General features: G+C 47.9%; 1 protein-coding gene across 5 annotated transcripts in view; it reads left to right on the top strand.

Moving 5' to 3' along the window:
* The window catches only part of TLK2 (tousled like kinase 2), a 42,965-nt gene extending 24,600 nt beyond the window's left edge, over positions 1 to 18,365 (top strand). For all 5 annotated transcript variants that reach the window (XM_026059236.1, XM_026059240.1, XM_026059239.1 and 2 more), the window contains 14 exons: positions 130 to 222; positions 649 to 759; positions 2,165 to 2,301; positions 3,721 to 3,873; positions 7,222 to 7,288; positions 9,949 to 10,046; positions 10,381 to 10,462; positions 12,118 to 12,209; positions 13,166 to 13,255; positions 13,711 to 13,880; positions 15,296 to 15,434; positions 16,348 to 16,459; positions 17,427 to 17,534; positions 17,919 to 18,365. In XM_026059236.1, coding sequence (XP_025915021.1) covers positions 130 to 222; positions 649 to 759; positions 2,165 to 2,301; positions 3,721 to 3,873; positions 7,222 to 7,288; positions 9,949 to 10,046; positions 10,381 to 10,462; positions 12,118 to 12,209; positions 13,166 to 13,255; positions 13,711 to 13,880; positions 15,296 to 15,434; positions 16,348 to 16,459; positions 17,427 to 17,534; positions 17,919 to 18,092 — 1,626 coding nt within the window. In that variant the 3' untranslated portion in view covers positions 18,093 to 18,365. The remainder of the gene's footprint in view (positions 1 to 129; positions 223 to 648; positions 760 to 2,164; positions 2,302 to 3,720; positions 3,874 to 7,221; positions 7,289 to 9,948; positions 10,047 to 10,380; positions 10,463 to 12,117; positions 12,210 to 13,165; positions 13,256 to 13,710; positions 13,881 to 15,295; positions 15,435 to 16,347; positions 16,460 to 17,426; positions 17,535 to 17,918) is intronic.
* The last annotated feature ends 9,566 nt before the right edge of the window (positions 18,366 to 27,931 follow it).

Raw genomic sequence — 27,931 nt, 5'->3', positions numbered from 1 at the left:
CAGGGGACTGGGTCTTCCTTAGATCTAACTATTCAGATCAGAGAGGGCTACAGACTGATGTTACATGGTGACTATCTGAGATATGAGCTGTTTTTCTTACATGTGGCTTATGGTGATTTTTCTCTACAGTCTGACCTCACAATGGAAAAAATATCTGCACTAGAAAACAGTAAGAACTCTGACTTGGAGAAGAAGGAGGGGAGGATAGATGACTTATTAAGAGTAAGTATTTAAAATRGGACAGCTCTTCTAAAGCATGCTATTTAAAGCTACCTAGAATGCGTGTGCCAACTAGGCTGCAGAGCAGGGTTTTCTCTAACTATAACATTTGTAGAATGGACACTCACAAGGTAAAACAAATCCAGTCAATTCTTGTAAGTAAGAGAATTGTCTGAGTTGTAGACTAACTACAGTAGGGATGTAGATACCCTGTCTGGGCCTGCTTGAATTCGCAAGATGCACAGTAGTAACTGTAGCTATACAGTGTAGATTCATTGCTGTAGCTAAACATCAGCTCAGTATTTTGGCCAAATCTAAAGAATAAGCSTTCTCTAAACCATTAGTATTCTTCAGTAAAAGATAAATACCCTTAAAGCAAGGCTCTCTTGCGGCTTAAGAGTCAGACTCATCCTTTCTGTTCACTTCTAGGCCAACTGTGATTTGAGACGGCAGATCGATGAACAGCAAAAGATGCTGGAGAAGTACAAAGAGCGGTTGAACAGATGTGTAACGATGAGCAAGAAGCTTCTAATAGAAAAGGTGAGCAGGAGGCTTTCCACATCTCTGCAGTCACAGTCCACATGCTCAAACTTATTCCTTCCTCTCCTCTTTTGAGCAGTGAAAACTTGCTCCTATTGCTTTAGTGATAAAATACAACTGGAATTCTGTTGTGAATTACTTCTTTGCAAATAGGAATGTACCCTAATACTGAAAGAGTTCAGAATATTTTGGGTTGGTCAGTTTTGACAGTCTCAAAGAGTGATCTCTTTTGCTTAAGTGGAATAGTCTGAGCTCTAAATGCAACAGATATTACTTGATTGGGAAACTCACTTAACTGAAAAGYGACGTTGTCCAGATCTGGCAGTACCAGAGCAGTATCGCATTATGCAGTGAAGTTTCCAGATGTGCTCCATGGCACGGGCAAGTGCTTTAAACCTTTCCTTCTTTTGAATTGCAAAGTAGAGATTGTTGTTTTGCTTAGCACTCTCAGAACAACACGTTTAAGATGCTGGGAAAGTGCTACACTGCTGTTTACCATCTTCCAGCCTGCTTCAGTGTGGAAAGATTTCCTGATGATTAAACAGTTGTGGGTTTTTGACTGCTCTTTCACCTGTTGGCCAATTATATCTATTGTTTGTGGGCACTGGATGGGCAAAAATAGCAGGGTGCCGGCTGGTACGCACTGTCTGTTTGATTTGCTTTTGCCACAGAGCAGATTGTTCTCAGCTAAGTGGGGCTCCCTTTCCTGCGAGGATTTGTAACTTGGAGCCAAGTATTATGTAGACCTGACATTCAGACAAGTGGCGTGTAACTGTAGTGAGGAGCTTTGCTGGTTCATCTTTAATCCTGACTGAAGCTTTACTGCTCTCATCTCAGGCCTTTGAAATTTCCTTTCACTTGCAGGAAATACTCTGTGTCAGACACCACCACCATTTTTTTTTTTTTTTTTAAATGTGAGTTGGTGACCTATTTGAGATTGTATCGCTTCTGGGAGTGGTGCTTGTCTAGGACTGAGCTGGCTGATCACTGTATCTTAGTCTTAACACTGATTCAGGGTGCATTTTCTTCCCTCGTTTCCTGTGTGAATGAATAAAGGCCTGATCAGAGCCCAATCTCGAGTCTAGCTAAACTATTGATGTGAAGAGATAGCTTTAATCCGACTGCTAGATTGAATTCAAGTCATGATAGAATGGACAAGCTCCACCAGCAGTAACAGGGAAGGAAAGGTGAGACTGAAATGTCACAGAAAAGGAGCTGTCAAACAAACATCTGTCAGGCCAGTGTGAAACACCATCGATGATGTGATCAATGATTTTCAACTGGGTTTCAGATCAGCAGTACTGAAACAGTGAATGTTGATAAGAGTTGGTCGTAATTTAAAACATGGCATAGCTCTCAGCTGCTAATTCATGGCTTATATTTTAACATCTGTTTTGTTTTTCAGTCAAAACAGGAGAAGATGGCATGCAGAGATAAGAGCATGCAGGATCGATTGAGGCTAGGTCACTTCACTACGGTGCGGCACGGGGCGTCTTTCACTGAGCAGTGGACGGACGGCTATGCTTTCCAGAACCTCATCAAGTGAGGACAAATAGAGTTATCTTTACCTTCAGAGGCAGAGAAGGAAAAACTAAGCAGTCATGTGTGGTGCCTTGCATGTCAAAACATGGGAATGGTGTGACTGATGTATGAAAGGATCGGTTAGGAACTCGGCTAGTGACAGTTCATAGCAATGGGGAATCTTTTAGTGTCAAAGTGAGAAATGCGTTTCCATGTAGAACTCCAGAGACTTGAAACGGGAATCAAATTGTCTGAGTCTGCCTCTGGGTTGGAGGAACGTAGTCTGCRCTGTTGGGTATTCTTAGTGCGCCTAGCTGGCTGTGCAGTGCCTCTGGGGTGGAGAGATGGACTGAATTCTCGCATGTATCTTGAATCAATCAATTTGATTTGCGTAACTGCATACATTAGTCAAAGAAGGCTATTTAGCTTTTTTTTTTTTTAAAGTAGATGCTAAGTAGAGAAGCTTAAAAGAGAAAACACACACGGCTTGACTTCTTTTGCCTCCTGGCAACAGTGATCAAAGGGGCTGCAGATACCTGGAAGTGAAGATCGGAGACACTTTTATGCAGGACGTTAATGGAAATATCCAGTGAATTCCCACCTGGCCTAGACCTTTAAAGTAGGACTCTGCAAATTAATTGCATACTTGAGCTATGTATGCTCCCTTACAATCAGATCGCTTCCCCGTAGTCTGATAGGGAGTTGCAGCTCTTGTTAAATACAGATTAAGGGTTTTATAATTTTTTCCTTAGTTTGTGCTGTAAGAGGTGGAAAAAATACTTCTCGAATCTTTAGCTACAATCTCAGTCCCTTTTTAAAAAGTGAATTAAGTATGTAAATTCTCAAGCCGTTTACATTAAAAATCTCAAGAGTACTTTTAAAACTGCCTAGTTATTTTATAGTGATAAAATCCTCTTTCTTGGAGGAGAGACTGTTTTCTTAGTGAAATTTGGAATGGTATTAGTTACATTTTAGAGARCTAAGGATAGTTTAACTGTAACTCTGAGGTAGAAGGATCCTTTCTCAGACRGTGCCAGACTTCAGGAATGGTTTTAACAGGAAAGTCTCAGATTCAGAACAGAGCCTTTTAGGAAAGAGTTTGTGGAAAGTTAGTGACTTACCATGGATGCCTGGGTTTTCCTTGAGGTTAGAAGCTCCTTGTTTTGGGGATATCCTCTGCATGAATAAAACCTTTCACTTACTGAAAGGTTTCTGTGGGCCAGGAAAAGAATCCCCTTTTATGTAAAATACATTAAAAAACTCTTGGTTGTAGTGTTTGGCGCACCCCCCTTTTCTGTACAAAAACATTTAGTTACTAATCTTACAAGTACAACTGATCTGAAATTCATTGCTTTAATTTGTTAAGAGCAGATGCTGAAGACAACTGGGTACATCTCATTAGTTCTCTGCCTCATGTCTTTTCTGCCCTCTTCTTTCCAGGCAACAGGAAAGGATAAATTCCCAGCGGGAAGAAATAGAAAGGCAACGAAAAATGTTAGCGAAACGGAAGCCACCTGCAATGGGACAGACACCTCCAGCAAGCAATGAGCAGAAGCAGCGCAAGAACAAGACCAATGGAGCAGAAAATGAAACGTACGTTGTGCGGCCTTCTTGGTGCATTGCAAAGCTTTATGCTTTGATTAGAGGACGAAATATCTGCTGGGAAATGGAATCCTGCCCTTGCCTCTAGGCTTCATTCCATGCACAAATGAATATTGTGGAATTAGCCTGGCATTCAGGAACATCTGGCTGCAGTTCTAAATAGTTTTCATTGGAGTAAAACAGGGATCGTTATTGAGTCCAAACTTTGTATGAGCTTGACCTTTTTTTGAAGGCAGTAACTTTTCCCAGTGTTCCTGCTGCATCAAGTTTGAAAAGCAGTGTCTTTTTCTGAACTGTTGCAACTTCCCACTTCGTTTTGGTATTTCTGTACAGTGCAATACACGTACTTTCTGGTGAGGCTTTTCAAACAATTAACTGGAAATACTGGAGAAAAAGATGCTCTTTATAAAGACAGTGCATTAAGTATTGTACTGTATCTCCAGAGCAGTCCTTTCCAGGTATTTCAGTCAAGGGAAGTAGAAAGGTAGTTGAAACTTTATTCTTTCCTTTGTAGCTTCTTTTTTGAAGTTACTGCTGCTCTGAAAGTCTTGATGCACTTAGAGGGGGAAGCCATTTTTCACTAGAACGGTTTTAGAATATTACAGGCTTCTCTTTTCCCTGAAAGGTGTATTGATACCGATTTGGAAGAGAGGATATTCCTGAATGGAGAAGTCCAAGCCCCAAGCCTGTTCTCTGATGCATTTAAGGCATCCCATTTCTGTAGGGATGTTCCTACCCAGCAGAAAGACGATACGGCTGCAGTGTGGCTTATGCTGTAGACATGGCTGCACAGGCCTTGGTGTGGCTGGCAATCATGATACGTATCTGTGGTATCCAGCGGGCTTCTGCCTGCGTTGCCAACCTGCCTCACCGTTATTTCCTGGCTTTGCCTGGATTTGCTAGTAGGCCTTTTTGTGCTACCTGGTCTTTTCCCCTCTGTTTCTCCTGCTGTTTTATTGTTCTTTGCTGTTATATTTCAGGGTTTTGCCTTTGTGGTTTAGAAGAGCTGCTTGTGGTGTTTTGTATAAAAACTGCTTGCCAGTGCATGGATGTGGTTCATGTGGAGCGTTTTAGYTTACGAAAACAGTGTTCTTGCACGTCAGCTGAAGCAGTACGCTCAATGAATACTTGCTCGATCATTAGTTATCCCATAAATGGATTTGCTGGGTTGCGCTTCAGATGCAAAATCTTTCCAATTGTGGAGGGAGGGTTTTTTTGTGGAGTTCTTACAGATGCTCTTTTTTAGGCAAGTTGAATGGAAATGTCTCATTTGAATGAGAAGTAGACAGCTAAATCCCTCAGTTTCATTTTGGTTCATCTTAGTAGGGCTGTTCTGTGTCTGAAAAGGAGAGGACGGCCCCATGATGCAAACTTAAACATACCCTCCCCACCAGTACTCTCCTGAAAATGGCATCTACGCTGTGAATGAGAACAAGATGGTTTCATTCAAGAAGATTAACCTGCTGGGGCTGTCTGAGGTTTGTCAGGATAACTTGGGCAATGTTAGAGCCCTCAGCTGCAGTAGACGTAGCGTATTTCAAGCATGCTTATGTTAAACAGGGCAATGTTTGTCTTACAGCATCCTTGATTTCTTTTCTTTTTTTTGTAAGGCTAACTGCAAACATGCAGCTATTTTGGGCAGTGTTAGCCCAGTGGTAGTCATTCCATCTCTTGTTTAATGACCAGATTGTTGGTGTCTAGCCCTGTATTTCTCTTGTGCGCAAGGTCATGCAGAAAGCTTGTCGCTGGCTTATTCAGTAGTCCCATTATTCCGTATACAGAAATACCAACCAAAGGTCTAAAATTCCAGGAAGGTTTGTTCCCGTTCGATGTGTTCCATGGCCTTTTAGATTAGCTGAATCTGATTAAAATTCAGGTCATCATGTTTTTCTTGTAAAATGGCACACTTTTCTATCAAATGAGTCATTACATAAACATTTCTRGTACTGGGTGTTTTTTATATATAATTTTAATTTGTACTAAGCAGCATACTAAGCAGTTCCTTATGGCAGAAGTTCCTTCAAAGGGAACATGGGTTGTGAGTTTTGCGTTAAACTTATCAGCTAACAACTGCCAAAGCAGTTGTTTCAAATAGGTAGACCCTCTGCGTTATCAGTAGTGGAGAGAAGTAGGAGCATTTCAAGACGAGCGCTTAATCAACTGTCTGAATGTAACCTGCTCTTCATTTATTGTACAGTGAGGCAGGGTCCCGCAGCCCTACGCAGATATAGGGCTCCGTCCCCTCTTGAAACTCGATGCAGTATTGGTGCTGTGGAGGACCCATGCGCTAACTTCTGCACTAAATACTCTGCAGAGCGTAACTGCTGCAACAGAAATCCTCTAGGGAAATAGTTTCATCTCGCTTTAGATTCACCAAAGTTCCTTATATGCTGTCACATGGGTGTCTTGTTTACAAAGTAAACAAATGCATTTGATAAGGGCTACATAATTCTAGGTTCAAGTGCATGACGTTTTTAACAAACTCTTTGCTGATGGTAACGAGAAAATCAGTGTAGTGATCAGCTTTCTAACTTTAAGGATCTCAGCATGTCTTTGTTTCATTCGTGATGGGATCTGTCGCTATTTTAGTTTTAAGGCTGTTCTTTGCTTCTGTCATACATGCTTCTCTTTGGCTCTAAAATACGCTGAAAACACTATGAGACTTTGAGTGCCTTTTTTGACCAGCGATCTAGGATGGAAACTTTGTGCATCATTTACCATCAGGAACATGCTGATGGTATCCCATTGCCTCTCACGTGTGGGGTCAAAGAGGTGGAAAGGTGAAGTAAACTGCCCAGGGTTTCTCTGGAAATGACTTAGAGCCTGGAACAGAAAAACTTCTGAATCCCGGTTTAGTGCTCTCTCTGTAGTAGCACTGTTGCCAGGTGCAGTGCTAGTGCTGGAGTGAACAGGTTACTTTCTGTTACTACGAGAAAAAACTTGAAAATCAAACAGTAAAGCCAAGCTTAAGCTGAAGAATAAGATGTAGAATACTTATGGTTCAGTGCTCCATATTTAGATTACGTTTTAGCTTTCTTTGTTAAAAGCCAATCAGTATGTTAAGTAGTTGTTATTAGGGACTTGGGTTTGAATTTGATATGTGTAGCTATTTTATTGAGGTTTGAGCTTTTGGTCTCTTTTATTTGACTGATAGATTGCAGAGTTTAACTAAAAGCTCCCTGCCAGGTGTTGAAGTACTCTGCATAGGGGTCATTTCCGCAGGAGAATGTTATGGATTATTAAATGTATATATAGCTGGTGTGTATACTGCAAATTGTCCGTTTGTTATATCAGATGCATTGAAACTTAACGCATTGGATCTCTGTCCCTTGTGTGCAGGTTAACGTTAGCAGAATATCACGAACAGGAGGAAATCTTCAAACTCCGACTAGGTCATCTTAAAAAGGTAAGAACTAACTGCAGAAAAGGCTTTTAGGTAGGTTTTTTGATTCAGGGTTTTATGAACAACAGCATCTCTTTGTTCGGTAAGTAGGAGGTTTTTGTTGGTTGGAAGGGGTGGCTACGGTTTTTTTAATCATATTTTCCAAGAAAGTGGTATTGAGGAAAGATGTTCTTTGCTTCAGTAAGTAGACTCCGTTCTTACAGTTATGTTTTCATGTAGAGTTTCACTGTTTTGACCCATCTTACTATGTCACTAGGGCCAACCTAGTGCTGGGCCCTGTATGCAACTAGTATGGGAGAACGTGAAGGCATGGGCCAATTGGCTCAACTCCTATTGATAGAAGCATGGATACCTGAACGCCTTTCTGGCACAGAAACTTGATTCTTGTTACAGTTTGAAATACAGCGTAAATTAAAATGCTAGGTCCTGTCATGAAATACAAAAACGGAAGAAAATTACGAGAACACAACAAAAAGTGCAGGCATCAATGACTTTCCCGTTTCTTTGCAATGGCAAGTAACCAGCATTATTAGTAACAGTCCAAAAAATCTGTTGGGCTTTTGGAAGCTAACAGTACTTAGCTAGTTGTAAAGCACGTTTGTTTTCAAAAACATTGGCTTCAGCAGGAGCTGCACCTGCAAGTGAAGTTATATTTAGATAAGCTGTTGGTTTCCTTTTAAGTGACTGCAATAACATAAATAAAACTTCCAGGACACTTCAGCAGATGAAGTACCAAGAAAATAGATGTCTTTTGCTGTTTCCTGGTTAGCTGTGATCCTTGCTAAAGGCCAGAGAATAACATGAGCTTGCTTTCTCCATCTGGAACAGAGAGGAAGGGTGCAAACACACTGCAAGAGTCTGCTGCCTTTTCTCTGGTGGTGTCTGAGCTCTACATGCGTTTTTTTCCTGTATCCTTGACATACATTGAATGCAAGGCTTCATCGATGCCACTGTACCCCTTGTTATATGCCATGGCAAGGGAAAGTTAAGGCGCACATGGCATCCGCTGGCACTTTGCCAATCGTGTTTTATTGAGCTGTGAGCAAAGATACGTGATCTGGGCAGGAGTGCGCTAAAGGCATACTTGCCCTCCAGCTTCCGCATCGCTACAGCGTATTAATTGCAGGTCCGTTTATTGCTGGCCTGTAGTGTGCCACCCTGGAACAGAGGAATCCATTTAGAACCTGACCTTTATGGAAAATGAAGTAATGTTCTGGGATCGTGGCATTGTCTGAAGCCTGTGCTTATCCTTCTCCGCTTTTGGAAACTGGCTCATTCTTTCTGCCTAAAAATAGAACGAGTTGAGAAGGGAAGGAGCAGAGTCACAAGACAAATGGGTAACTATGTCCCTTGAGTCATATATAGCAAATAATAYTGCTTAAGGCGCATGTTTTCATTGAGGTTTGCCACCCTGTCCGCAGTGGTGTGAATTCTCCTGTCTTACTTGAGGGCGCTACAACTTGCCGCTCTTGCCATTTTGATACACAGAATGGACACCTGGCACAAACTTACACCCTGCCCTGTTCTCCTGCTCATCTCAAACGAGACCCCGTTGCATTCTTTCACATCCTCCATCCTCTCCAGACACTGCCCCATCCCCGTGTGACATCRCGACATCCCTGCCCCTTACTTTCGAGGGCTGTCCTCGTTCCCTTGTCCCAGCAGAGGCTGAGTTTCTGCAAAAACAGCTGTGGAGCCCTGAACAGAGGAGGTGCAGGACCAGAGCTGGTGCAAACCACAGAGACAGAGTTGCTGAGCATAATGTATTCCTGTGTGAGGCAGAGGCTCTCAGCACTTGTACTTCCTGATTTTATTTCTAGACCTGATGCTGTCTGGAACAAAGATAGTCTTTTTAAGAACAATAACATGTCTATGGTCCAGAAAAAACCTTTTGCCAGCAAGCAGCAGTTAAATGCTTTCACGAAGTACATGATTCATCAGTCATTCCTGTTTTAAAGTGCAGAGAAGGGCCTCAGTTAAACTAGAAGAGTCCTAGGGGGAGATCTTCCCTGTTCTCAGCGTTGAAGACGTAGAGAGGGACMAGAATCCAAACAGCCTACTAAGTAGGCCGTTCAACTTGCACTGATGCAGTCTACTGTTCTTAATATGACCTGTTTGCCACGCAAACTTAAGGATGTTTTATGGTATTCCTGCCTCTTAACGCTAGACTGTTTGTGCTTGGCATCAGCTCTTTGTTATTTAGGTGTGAACGAGTCTCTACGCACCTTACTGTTGTATCCTGAAGTGTGCTGTGCATTTAAATGATGCCTCTTGAGACAAAAGTTTCCAGCTGTAACTTGCTTCCACTTTGTTTTAGGTGGCTTTTAAATTTCTTGGGTGGAGAACATACGATCCTAAAACGTATTGGAAATTTATTGTAAAGTTTGTGATGTGATAGTTTTCAGAGTAATACTCTGTAAGAGTTTGGGATGGAAGATAGGACCTGGAATCTCCTTTTCTTTAATGTTAACGTTGTTCTTTTCACCTTCCGCCCAAATCTTGAAGTTGCCTGTGAATATCTCTTTAATCTCTCAAACAAGCTATTTACCAGTAACTTCTTCACAAGTGGAATTCCATTTGTGGTTCCATAAATCAGGCAGAAATGCTAACTGCGTTGTCTTAAACGGTATTGTGTTTTCTTTTTGTTTTTTTTCCTTGTGCAGGAAGAAGCAGAGATCCAGGCAGAGTTGGAACGGCTAGAAAGGGTTAGAAATCTACATATCAGGGAATTGAAAAGGATACACAATGAAGATAATTCACAGTAAGCGCATGAGAGTCATGGACAAAAACCTCCTAATAGGAAATACTTTTTTTTTTTTTTTAATCGGTGTTTTACCTTAGTATGTTACTTGTTTGGTGGGGAGGGTTAACTGGAAGCTATGGTGAGATAAAGGCTTCCAAATAAATCAGTATCGTTATGTGGTCTTTTATCAGTGCAACGTGATCAAATAGTGTCAAATCTGGCAGCCATTAACACAGTTTTAAAATTTTCAGTCGTAATATAAAAATGTTGCTTCTAAGCTGTGTAATAGCTGTTACTGTGCAGTAGATTGCATTGTTACTGTCAGTGTTCTTAAACTCTCCTTTCTCTCCAGATTTAAAGACCATCCAACGCTAAATGATAGATATTTGTTGCTACATCTTCTGGGTAGAGGCGGCTTCAGTGAAGTATATAAGGTAAATTTGAAGCAGCAGTCTGTGGTGTAATCTGAATCTGCAATGAAATATTGCAGTAAGCAGAATCTTGCACTTGTTTTCTCAATGGTGCATGTGGTTGTGGAGGGAAGAAGGGAGGAGGAAACGTTACATCTGGCTTTTATTAGACAGCAGATTTGAGATTTTTAGGTTCTGCTTTTGTCTTCAGAGGTCATTATTTCCTACAAATATGTTTTAAGAAAATATCGCACTAGGTCTGCAAGTTTTGCCAGGATAGAGAAATAAAACACTGGTTTGTTCAAGAGCTACACGTAAATACAGAAGTGGCTAAGTTTTATCGAGTATAGCATATTAAGTCTGAACATTGCTGTAAACAGAAGAGAAAACTCCAACAGTAGCATAGCAAAGCCTTCATTTCCTGGGAGTAGAAAAYTATTGTCTTGTGTTTCCCTTTTACACACTGAAGTAGCAGAATCTGTGTGTGTGTAGGCTTGGGATTTTCTTGGAACTGAGGATTACTTGTATGTCAGCACTTTTACATGGCCGAGACCTGTGATACTGCGGCTGTGCTTTCAATTTGACTATTACACTTAAAGCCTCTCCAGTTCTAAATATTCTCCGTCAGCACTCACTAGTCTTAATTCCCATTGAATTCAGCTATAATTAAAATAACTACGCCAATATTGGAAGCTTCGTGGTGACTTGTCATTCTGATGCAGTATAACATTAGGTGTCTAAACAGGGCGGCTAGTCTGCTCGGGCAGTGAAAGGAGGGAGTGATCGCATGTAGGTACTGTGAATTGCTCTTTGGAGGCTCTGCTGGCTTTGTAGAGAGTCTRGGCTCCAGAGTTAAAAGCAAGAGGATATGAATGCTTCTTACCTGACCACRCTTAAGAGTTGTAATAATGTTATTAAAACAAAGAAACACCTAACCCTCTTCTCCAGAGTCTTGGCCAATCTCTTGCATGCTARGAGGAAGGATGCAACCTTTGCGACACAATTATTCTTTTCTGCTTACAAGAGGGTCTTGCATGTGTACTGTAAATTATTAGGTTTTGCTGCCTCAGACAAGGTAAAAGATGTCTGCGTTTCTCCAGGAGCACTTTTCTAGTGGTCCGTTCTTTAAAGGCAGCCTAAATAGCAAAAACTGGGAGAAAAAACATAGCGCAAGAATTATACAATTCAGCCACTGAATTCTCCAGCTTTTAAACGAGCTGCAACATTTTGGTCTAAGATGGAGAACTGAGCTACCGGTGTGAAATAAAGCATTAAAAATCCTTTGCATGTTTTGGTTTGTTTTTTTAACAGTGTAGAAAATGAGTTAAGTGGTTTGGGGGAATAATGGTAGCATCTTTCCCAGTGTGATTAACTGACTATATTTTGATAATATGGTCTTTCTGATCCCATTGTAGCTGGTGGTAAAATGTCACAATAAATGCAACATTAGTTAGATCCCATTGGGAGGTCAGATCCAAGCGCAGAACACTCAATTGTTTTCAGAGTTGCTTGGTTTCATTAGTGAAACCAATTACATCAAAATACGGGTTTGCTCTTCGCTCAGTGTGTTGTAATGCTGATTTCCTGGGTGGGGACATTGGTTTTTTGGAGCTTGTCTGCTTTTGCAGTATTAACTTGAAGTTTTGGTTCCTACTGATTTTCAGCTCTTCTCTCTGCAGGCGTTTGATTTAACAGAACAGAGATATGTAGCTGTGAAAATACACCAGTTAAATAAGAACTGGAGAGATGAGAAGAAAGAAAACTATCACAAGTAAGTAAGGCTGTAAAGCAGAGGGCCGTGTTTCCAAACTCTGCTGATGTATTTGGTTATCCAGTATTTTTGAGCAGGCTGCCATTTTTTTCTGTGTTTTGCCACATTTAGAAAGCCGGTCTCAGTCCCAGTAACTTGAAAAAGGTATGGTCAGTTTAGCAGTGCCTGAAATGTGCACACACATCTTTGTGTATGTACTGTGGCACAGGGTTTTACAGCAGCAGTAGTGCTCTAGGAAAAAAGCGTTAAAGTGGCTTCTCCTCTCCAAGACATCTAGACTCCACTCATGTAGGAAGCGGGTGCTCATACCTGTCTTCCAGGTACACACCTGCGTTGTGCTTTCTGATAGCCTTCCCCTTCCTTTGTTTCCTAGAATACTTGGTCCTTTTACAGCTGGTTAGGAATATATGTATGTCACAGCCTAGAAGGGAGGTGCAGGAAGCCTTTTGGTGTTGGCAACACTTATTTCTTAATGCCGTGGATTAGATAAGCACTGCAGAATGGCAGCCAAACCTTCTCGACAGAGCTTCAAAGACCAAACTGTGGCTTTACTTCCCCAGTTTCCCAACAAGTCACTGGCAAAAGCTAAGCTGGAATTGAAGCTTGGAAGTTGAGCATCCTGGAATTTTTCTAGAACTTGCTGCTTTTTTGTATTCAGCTATCTTGGATCACTTAACAATTTATTATGAGGTTATTCTGCTTTGGTTGCCAGTACTATTAATCAGGATTAGTTATTTTGTAGTACTGCCAGCGTTCAAGATGCACTCAGATTCCTTGATTCACAAGGACTGTTCTGAGCAATTCCTCCTTTGCTTGCCTTTTCTTAAGCTGTCTAAATAATGTGCATGGGTTTGTGATTAAACTTGGACTGCTGAGTGCTATGTCTGGGTGCTCTATCCACAGAACTCAGAATAAAGTTACTTGTATGACTAATGCCCAGACTTTCCTATTTTCAGACATGCATGTAGAGAGTACAGAATTCACAAAGAACTGGATCATCCTCGAATAGTTAAGCTATATGACTACTTTTCGCTGGATACTGACTCGTAAGTTATGTTGCTGTGTGCTTCAATTCGRTTTGACCCATTGACTACAAAATATTTGGTCTAATAAAGCTTCCCAGCAGAGTCCTGGGAATGTCCATACCAATGCTGTAGACTGTACTGCAGAGATGTCTCAGACTGTTTCTACGTAAATTGGTTTTGCAGAGATGCTAACTCATAAAGCGATGCGCCATATTAGATCAGATGTGATGCCCTACTAATAAATCCCACTTTTTAGTTAGCTTGGGCATGTGCCTCAGCTATTTTAGCTGTCTACTTCTGATCCTAGCACTAAATCAGGGATCTCCAGCCATTATTGAGGACCATTCTGGTATTATATTTGTAGAAAGAGCTGGAGGGCTTTTAATTTAATATATTGAACAAATGGTCTCTTACAGAGAAGCAACAACAAAGTGTTCCGTTTTGTTTAATCACAACAATTRCTGTTTTGCCTTTAGGTTTTGTACAGTGTTAGAATACTGTGAGGGAAATGATCTGGACTTCTACCTGAAACAGCACAAGTTAATGTCGGAGAAAGAGGCGCGATCCATTATCATGCAGATTGTGAATGCTTTAAAATACTTAAATGAAATCAAACCTCCCATCATACACTATGACCTTAAACCAGGTATGTTGTGCTGCTAACTGACATGTTTAAGGATGCTAATTAAAGGTAATRGGTTATAAGTAACTAAGGGAAGTTTACTTTGGTCAGACAGCAAAAAGGAGACAGGCCTGGCTGGGAAGATTAACTTGCAACAAGAAAGAGCTGAAATGCATAGAACATGCTGGGAAAGGCTATTGTCTCCCAGAGTTGCAACACGAAACAAGGAAGTTACATTCCAGGAAAAGAAACCTCCTTATTTAGAATGAGCCCTTGAACCACCARTGTCTGCGTTTGGTTTCTCAGTGTCCTGCTTGTATTCTGCTGTTGTTGGGAGCTTCTGTTATTGTTTCATAGAAGTTCCCATAATTACTAGTRTTTCTTGTTTCCATTCTTCTGGCTTATTCTTTCTGTAATCATCATCTGCTCAAGAACTGTGTGGCAGAAGCTAACCTGGAAGTGTTTGATTTCGTATTGCACTGCAGGTCCTCAGCTTTGTGGACTGCAGTCGAGTTGTGTTTGCTCAGAGGTCTGCCTTTGAATTCAGTAATGCTTACTGTGTCTCTCCCAGCTTTGTCACAGGTTTCCCTTTCCTTCTAGCATTGGAGAGAGTCAGGAGGGCAAAAATGGAAGTTAGATTGGGGCGATGCATATTGGCTGCCTTGCTTTTTTTTTCTTAATGCGGTAAAATTCAACTGTCTCATCAGACGGTTATCTCTGGTTTGTCTCCCTGTACTGCTGGCACTTCATCACTGTTGTGTAACTGATATGCGATGTGGTTTATTGCATCAGCAAGAGGAATCTGTACAGGAGGTGGTGCTGTTGCACTAGTTTTTGTTACCCTGTTTCTCCCCCAACTGAGTGCTGATGTCTGAGCGTGCTGCAGAGCTCTGCCTACAGTTGTCTGAAATAGTGATTCATCCACTGCCTTCRTGCACAGTTCTGCTGCTTTATTGTAGGCTTTGAACTGTGATGATCCGACTGCTTGATCCTTGATGGATTCTTAAAAGGTTTTTCCCTAAGCAGTAACTGCCCTTTTTGAGCTTAGCAAGCCCCTGGGGAGCACTATGCTAGGAAGGAGAGAGTTTTTGGCTGTTGAAAGGCCAGGGCAAGTCAGGACATCTGGGCAGAATGAGTCATAACTCTGAGTGTGTGTGCGCACTTCTGTCTCCCTTCTTGACCTGCCCTTTGAACAGGACCAGTCCCCTTTGGGAGGGAGCAAAACAGCGTGGGCATCAAGCTGATTTGGAGAGTAGAGCTCATAATCTGAAGGCTCCAACTAATGCTGGGTTACAAAGTTATTCTGCCCCAGACTGCTGCAGCTCTGTGTTTTGCAGGTTGCTTGTCTTCTCCTGCAGGGTGCGGAATGCATTGCAATTTTGTTGCTGCCTTTTCCTGCTGGATGTGTATCCTAAGAGGCTGTTTCTTGTTCCCTTTAGGTAATATTCTTCTAGTCAATGGTACTGCATGTGGAGAGATAAAAATCACAGATTTTGGACTTTCCAAAATCATGGATGATGACAGCTACAACTCTGTTGATGGCATGGAACTGACATCGCAGGGGGCTGGTACTTACTGGTAAGTGTTGCCTGGGGCACTTGCAAGTTAGAGATCAAAAATAGTTTACAAACAGCTTTGGATCCATGTCAGTTCTGTATGTGCTGCCGTTGTCTGTGACAGCTTGAGACACTGGAGGTTTGAGACCCTAGAAACTGCTCGTTCAGTTGTCACACACAGCTCCTTCTGAGGCTGGCAGCCTTTTGCTTTCTAGTGCATTGGTGTTTACACATTTGAAAACCATCTCTTATCCAGAGGGCCTGATGAAAAACTGCATATGCCGCACACTGCTGAAATAGCCAACTCTGGAGTGGAGCTTGGCAGCTATTCACAGTGCGTAATGGCACTAACACCAGTTTAGGTGAGGAGGTGGAGAATACTATGGAAATACCAATGGGTCAGGGAGATGGAAAGAGAATTCCAGTCTAATGTGGTGAAAATCCATAGAGTTAAATCTTACAAAAGATGTAAATCTTGCAGTGCTATCTGTAGTCACAGCTTCACGTTCAAGTGTCATGTGAAAGATGTTTTCAGCAGTATTTCATCCCCCCTGCCAAGTGTTGTCACTACCTTCACCGCTGGCTGAGTGTTTCCATTGCAAAACTGCTGGCCAAGGCCTTTCAACAACAAATGCCAGTTTTAAAGATAAAAGTAATTGGGATTATTTTATGTGCTCTGGTTTAAAGAAATTGACTGTGCTGACCAGCTTAGACCATGGAGGTCTGGAGAGTCCTGTGAGATCACTGTTTCAGGGAAGCAATACACAGTGGTGATCTTGGCCCAAGGATAAATGGGAATGAAAGAACTAGAATTGGGTCCTTTGAGTCCCAAGCTAACGTCTGACTGCAGAAGCTTGTTTCTTCTTTTCTATGTTAAATGACTCAATGTATTTGGAGATGGTACTAATGATCTGTTGTCACTTCCTTCCAACCAGGTATCTGCCACCAGAATGTTTTGTGGTTGGGAAAGAACCTCCAAAGATTTCAAATAAAGTTGATGTCTGGTCAGTGGGAGTCATTTTCTATCAGTGTCTCTATGGTAGAAAGGTAAGAAGGCATTTAACCCATTTCCCAGTGGTGATTCCCAAACTCTCTGGAGGCAGCCCTGGCTTCTGCTTCCTTCTCCTCCCCAGACTAGAAGCTGCTGCTTCTACCTTGTCTCTTTGCCATCAGTTCCAGGACAGAGCCCAAGCTAATGAGATGGGGAGAGTTTACTAGGCTGCGTTCACCTCTACATGGCACTTCCTTTAGAAGCAATGCTCTGCAGAGCTTTTCTTTCTGCTGGGCATGTTTCCACTGAAGCCTTTAAGGGCAGGACAAGCGTGCCGTTCAGGGCCAGACACCTGGGGTTCTTTGCGCGGCGTTGTTTTGTGATGCTTTCAATGCCCGTTGAGCGTGATACTGCTCACCAGCTGCAACTCTTTTAAAACAAGAGCTTCTTACAAAGACCTACTCTAGAAGCTTTTAGGATGTTTTTTGGAAGGGAGGAGTCTGGATGAGGAGGAGGTGACTGTCCTGAGGAAAGGCGATCTGAGTGTGTTTTATGACAACAGAAGAGATTGGGTGGGGCAGGATAAGGATTCCATCAATGCTTGTTTTCGTCAATTCTTGGTAACTAAGGATTGTGAATGCCTGGACTCACAAACATGCTGGGCTTAGTGCTGTCAGGCAGGCAGGCGGTGGAACCAGCCCAGCAATGACTGAGGCGGGTGACTTTCCTGACAGTTCAGTTAGATGAAGACCTTCTTGCTGACCTAGTAGGTCTGGAAGCAGGTGGAGTTCCCTCCTGAGCGGGAGTCACCTCTGGACGTGTTGCAGCTTGGTCCGTTTTGTTCAGTTTAAGCACAGGAGCAGTGTGTCGTGCTAATCTGGTTGGAATCTGCAGCACTTTCACTGCCTGTATGGGCTTCTTGCCTGGAAAAATGGTGATGTCAAGTGATGATAAACAGTAGCGTTATGGGTCTTTTAAGGCCTGCTGTCAACCTTTAACCACTGTCTTTTATTTTTCTGGTAGCCCTTYGGCCACAACCAGTCACAACAAGATATTCTGCAGGAGAACACAATCCTGAAAGCTACCGAGGTGCAGTTCCCTCCAAAGCCAGTAGTCACGCCAGAAGCAAAGGTAAATCTTGTTGCAGCAAGCTTGATCACGCTGCGTACCTCAGTCAGTGATCCACRCTGACAGTTCCTTCCTCTTAGCTTCCCTAAACCGAGCAAGGAATTTTGTGTTTAGYGCTTACCTCCTGCAGAGCAGTCTGTGGCTTTGCTGTGTTGTAGTTGTCAGRCGGAGGATCGAATGCGGTACGGCATGTGTCTCTCCCGTGCTTTCTCCTGATAAAAGATGAGYTTCTGGCATAAGAGCTGGGCTGTCTGCGCAGTCACTTGGGAAGGAATTTCAGCACTGGGGTTGTCAGATTGGCTCAGCTCCCAAAGAATTTTCTATCGAAGAAAACTTCCCGTTTCTGTCAGTGTACTGATTCTTGTTTTGCCTTTGGGGTATCTGCAGGCATTTATCAGACGTTGTTTGGCCTACCGAAAGGAGGATCGGATAGATGTCCAGCAGCTGGCCTGTGACCCATACTTGCTGCCTCATATCCGCAAATCTGTATCCACAAGCAGCCCAGCTGGAGCTGCAATTGCATCAACCTCTGGATCATCCAATAACAGCTCTTCAAACTGAGACAGAGTAATAGGCCAAAAACTGCTTGAGAAACCGACAAAAAGACTTTCAGAAACAGCTTTGGAATAGAGGAATCCGCAAGGGTCTCAAGAAACCTGTACCAGGTGCTTTTTTTCTCTTGCTTTTTTCCATCCATAGAGCATGACAACATCAACTCTCATCAAGAAAACCTTCGGCATCTTAGGCCAAGCCATGTGGATAGGAATCGGCTTGAGGTTTATCTGGTAAATGACCACAAAGGGTGGCTGCTCTGAGCAAGGAGGGGAAACTCAAGAAAATACAAAATGACATGGTTCCATGTACTGTGAACTTCTGAACATGCAGCCTTGGGGAATCCAGGACGCGGTGTGTGCTTCATATGAAGAATGTGGACTTTGGAAAAAGACTGGGCTAGTCCAGTGTTGATATTTAAACATTGTTCTTTTTCTTTTAATAAAGTTTAGGTAACATCTCCTGAAAAGCTCGAAGCACCAAGGTTCAGCTGGGGATGGTATATGACTCTTTGCCCTTTGGAGGGGAAAAAAGTTGATCCTGCCTGTTCATGGCACTAGAGTTAGTGTTTTACCCCTAATTAATTTCAGTTTTTTAAAATAACAATTTTTTGGAAGAAAACAGTTTTCTGGTCTCAAAGTGAAACTCTTATTAGCAGGTACATGGCAGTGTCCATTCTACGGATGGTGCAGCTTTCTGCTCCCTTGGGGTGGCCTCTTACGAATAATTCACCTTCTAAGGAGGGAGACGAAGCTGATAGGAGAACAGGCCTGCGTAGATCTCTTGTGATCACATTGGATCACAGCTCAGATTGCCACGAGGTTTTCAGCTGCTGCTTCATAGCGCTCTCAACGGTTGCACCTTTTTAATTTATTTGAAGTGCTGGGKTTTTTTTCCTTTTTTTTCTTTTTTTTCTTTGAAAACACACCCTGACATGTTCATGAAGTGCTCTTTGCTCTCGCGAGCGTGATACCTGTTGACTCTTGAAAAGGCAGGCAGCAAACGGGAAGGAATCAGCACAGCTCAGTTGCTCACGCGTGTGATCTGTGCTCATGCAGTACTGTCCGTACCTTGTTAACATTACAAAAACCCAAAGCTGAAGACTCGTCTGCTCTTCTCAGTTAGGTGACTTGGCAGGGAAGGCTCCTCTCTCTCTTAACACTTTCCTCTTAAAAGTTGCTGACTTTCCAAACTTGCTGACATCGCGGCATCAGATCATAAATGAGGGGGAAGGAGATGCAGTTTAGAAGGGAACAGACGCCCTAATTATTTTTGTCTCCCTTCCGTACTCCGCTCGAGGGGCCTCGCGCCCCCAGCGGGAGTCTGCCCGCTGTGAAACACAAACCTCCTGCCCCCACTGTGCCCCCTTTCCCCCCCCCACGTTGGAGGAAGACTGCAAACCCGTGCGGAAAGCACAGCGCTTGAACATGTGGCAGCCAGGTTGGCGCGTTCCTAACATGTGGCAGGAGTTGTCAGCCAGAAATATTTAAAGATGCAGTGTTCGCGAGCGAGGTTCGCCTCGGGAGGGAGCTGAGCGGGGCGCTGCCGCCATTCAGGGCGTTCGTTTAAGAGCAAATTGCGCTGTGCACCCTTCATCCGGCACCCAGGCCCGTTGTGGGCTGTTCTCCCTGCAGCACCTCCGGGACTGCACCTGCGGTCACAGCGTGGGGGGCTTTGGGGGGCGTTCGGTACCTGAGCGGCGTTCTTGGGGCACGCGACGCTCTCCGTTACGCCCTGAGAGAGCTACCGCTCGCCTGCCTTGCCGTAAGCCAGTCTGCAAACGTTGCGCTTAACCTGTTCGGGAGCCTGTGGTGAACTGAAAAATTGAGGAATCTGGTGAAATTTGAACTGTGGACCTGGGAAGTGCAGAACTCTGCTGCTTTGATTTTTTATTACTATTTTTTGTAGTGACTCTTGGGCTTTTAATTGGATGTGTTCACTCGCAGCTGCATTAAGGTGGTCTTTAAACCGCAGTGTTTTTAAACAAAGAAAAGAAATACTGCATCTTTAAATCCTCAGCCGTAATTTCTTAGCCCTTTCCATCCCTGCTGGTCTATTCTAGAAGTTAACTGTTTAGCAAGCAGTGCTACAACGTGTCTGTTCGGCCTCCATCAGGCAAAATCAGGGTTGATGCTTCATCCTGTTTGCTGAAACCGATTATTTGGTGTCTATCCGCATAGGGGAGAATTCTAAAAGGGTTTTTTTGGTTTTGGTTTTTTTTCTTTTGGATCCCGGTCCGGTCGTTTCTTGGACATTAAGCGTGTGCTATCGCTGTGGGTGTGATTGGTTTTGTGTCGGATGCGTTTATTCCTGCCGTGGGACACCCGTCCAGGGGCCTGGGGACGGCGTTAGCCTCGTCCGGTGCTAGTAGCAGTGGAGAACCCTGGTAGAATTCTGGCTGCGACACCTTCCTCGCTAATACGGGTTTCACTTCCAATAACAGACCCTATCGCCACACTGTTCATTTACTTAAAGAAAAGTGTATGAAGAATTTGTAACTTAAAACCAGGCCAGACTGTTTTGGCTCTACCCAACAGATGAGACATGGATATTAAAATAAGTTTTAAGAAACTGATTTGCTTGACTCTCACTCTTTTGCTGTTTGTAGTTCCAGCAGGAGCTTTCTTGCGCTGACTGCGCGGCGGTCGCAGGAGGAGATCGGGGAGGAGAAGACAGAGGTGGCATTCGGACAGCTCAGACCAGTGAGACCTTTGCATCAGAGGGGGGGAATCGCTCACTGGGCGGGTTATTGTTGCAAATTACTGAGTCTTGCTTAATTGCTGACGTTGATCCTCCGGTTCAGGAGCGTGGAGGAAGACATCAAAGCTGGGTTTATCCCTAGTTTTTAAGTTGAGAAGCTGTATGGGTTTGGGACAGAGAGAAACCCTTTGGTGTCTGTCGATGTATGTTCTTGTTCAGCTCTTCTGCCCTGGCTGAACGTGCCGAGAGCCGGTGGCACGAGCCTGCCGGTGGCGGCCCGGCCCGCGGGAGCGCGAGGCCCTGGCTTAAGTCGCACAGAAAGGCCATGCAGTGCCGAGCTCGACTCCTTTAACTTCTCAGGGCTCGTCAACTTTAAAAATATACAATAGAAAATCAGGAAAGACCTTGGCAGCTAAAGACGTGGAGTTTGCATCTGTTGGGACGAGTAAGTAGGAAGCGCCGGCTCACGGGCCCGGCTCTGACGGCACGTCGCAACCTCGGTGCGAGATGCCGCTGCTGCACGACGAAGGCAGCATCTGCCAGCAAGCGGCTGATTTCTCTGGAGGAAGAGTTGCTATGGATAAGGACTTCTCTGCTCCTCGGCAAGCCTGACGTCAGCCTTGCTCCGTTGGAAATGAAAGGGAGCTTTCGGTGAAGTGTGAAACCGAACACCGAGAGCAATTCGGCTCGCTGCGTGCTGCTGCAGCTGGTTATTTTTGTGTCTGGCGTTCCAGTTTTGATGATGATGCACAGATTTGGGTAAGAGGAGGAGGAGGCAATGTTTCAGCAGCAAGGTTATGAACACGGTGTGGTGGCAGTGAGACCTCCAGGCCAGGTACCCCGTCACGTGCATGTTCGTGGGCTTTTGCATTCAGCTTCGAGCCAGCAGGATCGCTGATGCTGAGGGGCTGCGTTGTCGGATGCTTTGCCTCGAACGTTAGCGGCTAGGGGTCGTGCTACGAAACGAGTTTCCATCTGCTAAATAGGCCGGTCCCGGTTTATTTTGTGACCTGGCAAACCCTTGACACAAGGTTGACGTGAGGTTTGCTGCTGCTCGCGCAGGCCTCGGAGGATGTTATTTTTCTGGGTGCTGCCCAAGCTTGGCCCAGGCAGGCTGGCCTTAAAGCTCTCGCGCCTAAAATGGAGGGAGAGATCTTGCAGATGAAGGACAGACGCTGAAATCTTGCAGAGCTGAGCTAGAGGTGCGCCCACCCCTTGCTGTTTTTCGGTGACCGCGTTAAGATCAGCGGAGAAAGAGCTTCTCCGAAGGGACCTGCGTGGGGCAGGGGACACGCGTCCCCTGAGCCTAGCGCAGCCCGCACCATCCCCCAGCAGGGAGGGGATTTTTGCACCAGACGCAGATGAATCTCCGCACGAGATTTCCGCCGTTGAACGGGGCTGAGCAGCTCGTCCCTGCCCTGCACCGTGCCCGGCTCAGCCCGGGAGCGCGCGGACGGGCCGGGTGCTGCCGCAGCGATTGCCCTGGGTGGGGTGAGAGGCCAAGCAAAYGCGGAGCCGCTCGGCCTCCCCTCGACACGTTCGCACCCAGAACTAGGCGGCTTGGACACAAGGAGGCTTTTGTGCTCGCCGGGCGGCGGTGCGGGAGCGGGAGCCGCTTGCAGGAAAAACTCTCGTTTCATGCATCGACTGGGGGGGGGGTGCGAAGGAGGGGGAAAAGCCTCCGGCGCGTGCTGTCCGGCGAGCCACTGGCAATCCCGCTTTGCCTCTCTGCTCCGGTGCTCCTGCTTTGCAAGCCTCCGAAGTGGGTTATAAACGCCTTTGAAAGATGAGACTAAAGGCTGCGTAGCCAAGGACAGCGAGAGCCCTGCAGGCTCCTGGCCCGGATCGGCATCGCCTCCGGCTCGGACGCGGTCAGGGAGGTGCCGGGCAGGGGGTTGCAGGCTGCACCGGCCCTCGCTGTCCCCCCGCGGCAGCTGCCGGGGGAATCTCGGCTCCCCCGTCCCCGGCGAGCGCAGCTGACGGATGAAAGGCTCCTTCCTTGCAGGCCTCAGCCGGGCTTCGGAGCTGGAGGAGCAGCAGGGTCAGCGCGGGGGGTTCAGCACTTCGAGCCGAAGTCCGGTAAACCTTAAAAATTGGGGTAAGGGGGAGGTTAGCGTCCCGCCTCCGGCAGCACGGGCTCGAGCAGCCACGGTGCGGGGCCGAGCGGCGCTCCCGCTTCGACGGGCCCTTCCCGCTCGGAAGGGCTGCAGCTGGGGTGGCTGCTTTCCCCCCGGGTCCCATCCCCGTTTCCGGCTGGAGGAGGACGCCGTGCGGGATGTGCTCTCCCCCTCTGTGAGCGCTCCAGCTGCCTTCGCTCTGGCTCCATAACCCGGCTGCGCTGGAGTCACGCAGCCAAAGTGTTTTCCTGCAAGGGAATTTCTTGGGAACGGCTGCAATTCCTCTCCGCCCCTCTCGCAGCCTTCGCAGGAGCCCTCGGGGGCCCCAGCAGGCCGGCGAGCGGGCTCGGAGGACAGCGCGGCCCCCGCGGCCTCGGCACGGCGCTGGAAGGGCCGGGCTCTGGAGCGCCCTGAAATTCCTCGTGGCAGCTCCGAGCGAGCACATCTGGTTCCAATCAATTCCTCGCAGCCTGAACTCGCCTGGCTTTTAAGGGCCGCAGAAGAGCGAGCGGCGCGGAGCACCGGGCCCCGTCTCGTCTCGCGCTCGGGGACCCTCGTCGGGCGCCGCCGCGTGGCTCGGGGGGACGGGGAGGGCGCCGGGGGGGGCAGAGCCGAGCAGCTCGGTGTGAACGCGCATCCYTCAATCCCACTGCAGCAGGGCCCCGGAGCCGCCGCGGCTCCTTCTCCCACCGTGGCCTGAGCCCCCGGGGGCTCCCAGCGGGGCTGGGGCATCGGGAAAGTCCGGGGGGCTGCACAGGGGCTGGAAATTGGGAAAAAGGGCTCCTAAAAGGCACATCAGGGTTTTCCAATTGCACGTTTAAAAGGAGGGGGGAAAAAAAGGAGGAGAGAGGCTGCATCTCGCCTGCTCCCTGCTAAACCTCCCCACCCCGGCCCTCTCCGCACCCCGATCTGCGTCCGGTGCATGGAGACAGCTYGGGCCCCCTCGGAGCGCCTGGCCGCCAGCCCCCGGGCCACCAACGCTGGCCCCGGAGCGGGGACGCAGGGCCGGAGCGTGTCCCCACATTCGTCCCCAGAGGGGAGGGTGCAAACATGGACCGGCGGTTCGGTGACCGGTCGCGCTCGGAGCTGAGGGTTGATTCTCCCAGCCGGGCGAGCGCGTCGCCAAAGCGCCCAGTGGATCCCGGATCCCCACGCGGTCCCGAGCCGGGGGGAGCCCCCTCCGCCGCGGCATTTGCACCCAGGCAGGGGCCACCCCGGCCACCCGTGGGAAAACGTAGGATGTTGCAGCCTCTACGCGGCGGCCGGGAGCAGCTATTTCAGAGGAAGCGAGCGGAGCGGGGTCCCGACGCTGCTGCACCTTCCCCACCCCGGTCGTTAGACTCCGGCCTCGGTGCAAAAGCTGGAGGGTTTGTGGGCTTTCCAGGAGGAAAAAAACAAAACAAAAGGCAAACGATGCTCTTTGCATGGTTTTCTTTTTCACGTGCGTTTCTGTCCCTGCCTCCCAGCATCCCGCAGCAGTGAGTTCCCCGGGAAATCGCCCCTCTYGCTTCCCAGCTGGCTGCTCCATGGCTCCAGCCCTCGAGGCTGGATTCGCCTGGGAACCAGCACTATATAATAGCTTATTTTTGCCGAAGGGCCACGGTGCTGCGCAAATGCATCTCCCGATCCCCAGCGTRTGCCGGCCGGCACCGCCAGCCCTCTTCCAGCGGGGCTGGAGCGAGGGAGCCCAGCAGGGGCCGATGCCCCGGGAAAAGGCTGCGCGGAGGCGCCGGCGGAGCGAGGAGAGGAGCAGCACGGCTGCCATGGCCCTCCGGGTCTCGGCCGCCCGCCTCCGCTCCCGGCCGGGCGTTCCTGCCTGGCGGGGAGCGACGTGGCCGCGTCCYGCTCCAGCTCCCGGCGCGGGGGGAGAGGAGAGCCGGCCGCCTCTCGGAGCGGTGACCTCAGCGCAGCATCGCCTGCCAGGCCCGTGTTGATCTTGGCCCCGCTGGCTCCGTTCGGGGGCCAGGATGAGGCCGAGGCGGCGCGACCGGAGCGCCGAGCTCGCGGCAGAGCCCGGCAGGTGCCGGTGGGACCCAGCAGCGCCTGCATCAAGCACCGACCCCCCAAGACGGAGAAATATCCTTTAACAGCCCGGGAACTGGAGGCGGAGATTGCGGAGGGGAAGCGAAGCCCGTGGCCACGGGCAGCACCTGCAGTCCGAGCACTCCGGGCAAGGCTTTGCTTAGGATTTGCAGCAATGACCCTTCTTGGGYGCTTTCAAACCTAACAAAAAGCCTCGAAGCAGTAAACTCGCCCCTTGTGCTTCACCCGCGTGACTCAGGGCCGCGTCGGAGGAGCTCACCMGCCCCCCGCCCTGGTTACGCGTTTATTGGCCTCGGGCCGTAAGCGCCTGCTAGGGAGAAGAACCAGCTCGGATGAAGGAAGCGTTATGTCAAGAAGGGAGAGGAGGGACGGGAGATGGGTTTTGGTACGTGCGGGGAGAGCGGTGGATTTGCTCCATCGCCCGCCTCTACGAGAGGTCGCGGTGTCGAGTGGGGCTAGGAGCCGCCGTGGTCTCCGTAGCTGGTGGCTAGGTGGTGCCACCYTTCAGCATTAGCAATCCAAGCCTTGTCCTGGAGGACACCCCTCGTGACCGCGCTCCGACGGTCGCGCTCGCAACCTGTTTCTGTCCTTCCGCTTCAGCTCCTTTCTTTCCCCATCTTTTCCAGCCGAATCCATGGTTTCCCAAGCGGCAATAATCGAATGCTCTGCTGAAGACCATCTGCCTTAGACCTGCTGTATTTCCCGTGTTTGGGAGTGGGCGTCTGCCATGGTTTCCCCCTTGATAAATCCACATCGTGTTGCGTTTTCTCTGTCTTTGATAACTCCCTCCACCCGAATATCTCGCCTGGAGCCTGGTGCTACTGAAGCTGGTCTCACGGGTCCGTAGATGCCTGATTCCTGTCCTCTAATGCCTTTGACTGGAGCAAACACCGAGTATACGCCATATCCAGGTCCTGGCACTTGTTGGTCCAGCTGAATTCAACACCCGGCTCCAAGGGCGCATCTCCGAAAGCGAGCACCTTCGCTACAAATCCAGTGCTGGTTTATCCTTCAGTCTACTCCAGACTAATCCACATTTGGCCATTTCATCCAAGGTGAGCTTTTAAAATCATAACGTCCTTCTTATTTAACAAAACCAAGGCTGAAAACCAGCCTCCCCTTCCGCGGAGCCTGTAATTACCGGGCGATGAAACGCGTGGGTTTTCCCATCCTCATCTACCTGGGTCTCACCAGTTGTTAGCAACATTTATTTTCTGATCTACGCGTGGGAAGCTGAATATCCCAGAYTGACCCGTTTTCTGCCAGTATTCACAGATAGGGAGGAGGCCTTCAGCCAGAGGTGGTTTAGTGGCAGGGATCCGGCATGGATCTGTCCCAGGATCCAACCCCTCGCTTCTAGCRGCGGTGTGAAGAGAGAGCTCCCAAGAGCACGGCCTGTGGCTGAAAGTCCTGGCCCTTTGCGAGCAGCCAATTCCTCGCGTCTGGCAGAAACTCGTTACCGACAAAAAGGTCAGACAGAGCTTGGAGAAATCCTGGGGGAAACGGAAAAAATGCATTTCCTCCAGATGCAYTCCGCTGAGTGACAACTCAACTGGTACTAAACCAGACGAGGAGGAGAGCAAGCGAGGAGTTATTGGCCTGCTCCGGAGGAATGAATTTCTAGGATATGTTACTTATCTTCTCATCGCACGCAGAGCCAGCACTGCCAAGTAAAGGGACAGCTGGGACGCTGGCGAGGCCGGGCGACGGCGATGCTCTGCGGCATCTGAAGCCCTTCAGCTCTGCTGCCTCCCCTCCCGGGCAGGGATTCRCCTCCAGGACAAGGAGGGCAGGTTCCTCCGGTGGTGGGACCTGAAAGGGGGCAAYGCAGCAGGCACCTCCTCAGGTGGCACTTTACTCGTTAAAACCAAAATTTTCTAACGACACTGGCATGGTTGAGCAGGTCTCGCAGGGCCCTTGCGCATCAGGACTGCAGCCGGCCAAGGACGTCACAACAGCCGTCGCCGTCCCGACTCTGGGGTCTAGGGATGGGACGGAGGAGAGGGGYGCTTCCCTCCCCTCCCACACCTGCTCCCTGCGGACGTGCCGGCCCGGCTGCGGAGCAGCTCCCGGTTGCCAATGCGAGCGAGGCTGGTGCTCCAGGCGCTGGTTCAATTAAAAAATAATCCATGGCTTAAAAAAACCCAACCGCGCAGGTGATGATGTGCTGAATTGGGCCCCCCTGGAGAACTCGCCTTTCYGAAGACTGTCCTGGCGCCAGCCCGGAGGGCCTCCAGCCTTAGCCGGGGAACAACGGATTCGGGTATTTTTGCAAGGGGTTACCAAACTTTTAATTTTTAATGTAGTTAAAAGTAATTTTTTCTTTTAAGCCTTTTCTTTTCAGCTCTTGAGCCAAGCTCCTCCTGGGCACTGCTCCGGTTTGAGGCACGCGACCGCCGCAGCTTTCCCGGCAGGACGGGCTGAAACGCCGTCCGGTTTTGGCACCCTGATGTACAGGTGAGACTGGAGCTGCCCGGCCGCGTGCCCGGAGTGGACAAGGATCCGGTTTTGGCTCGGCAGCGTTATATTCGGGGTGAATCTAACGGCTTCCCCGGCGTTCCCCGCGCAACGGGTACTCGGTTTTTTGGCAGAGCGGCCACGCGGCCTCCGTGATTTTGGCAGCACCGGGGAGAAGAGCAAAGGGCAGCGGTGGCTTTCTGCCGCTTCGTCGTGGCGGCGGCCGCAAGGGCCACGAGCGGAGCCCTTGGTGGCTGCCCCGCGGGCCACCCGCGCCCGGGCACTTCCCCGCCGGCGCCGCTGGGCACCGCGAAGGGCGACGGGCTCCGAGCCGGGGCGGGGGGACTCCCCGAACCGCGGATCCCCAAAGCCGCCCCGTCGCCTCCCGAAAGGCCGCGGCGCTCGGCRAGGGCAGCGCGGCCGCCGCTGACGCAGCGTCTGAGGCCGCCGCTGGCTCCCCGCACACACGCGCTGCTACTTCTTATTTTTTTAACTTTTTTTCCCCTTTTTCTTTTTCCTTTTTTTTTTTTT

This window comes from Apteryx rowi, unplaced genomic scaffold, assembly GCF_003343035.1.
Source record: "Apteryx rowi isolate R43461 unplaced genomic scaffold, aptRow1 scaffold_154, whole genome shotgun sequence".
Classification (NCBI taxonomy): domain Eukaryota; kingdom Metazoa; phylum Chordata; class Aves; order Apterygiformes; family Apterygidae; genus Apteryx; species Apteryx rowi.
This window is presented reverse-complemented; position numbering and strand designations above follow the sequence as displayed.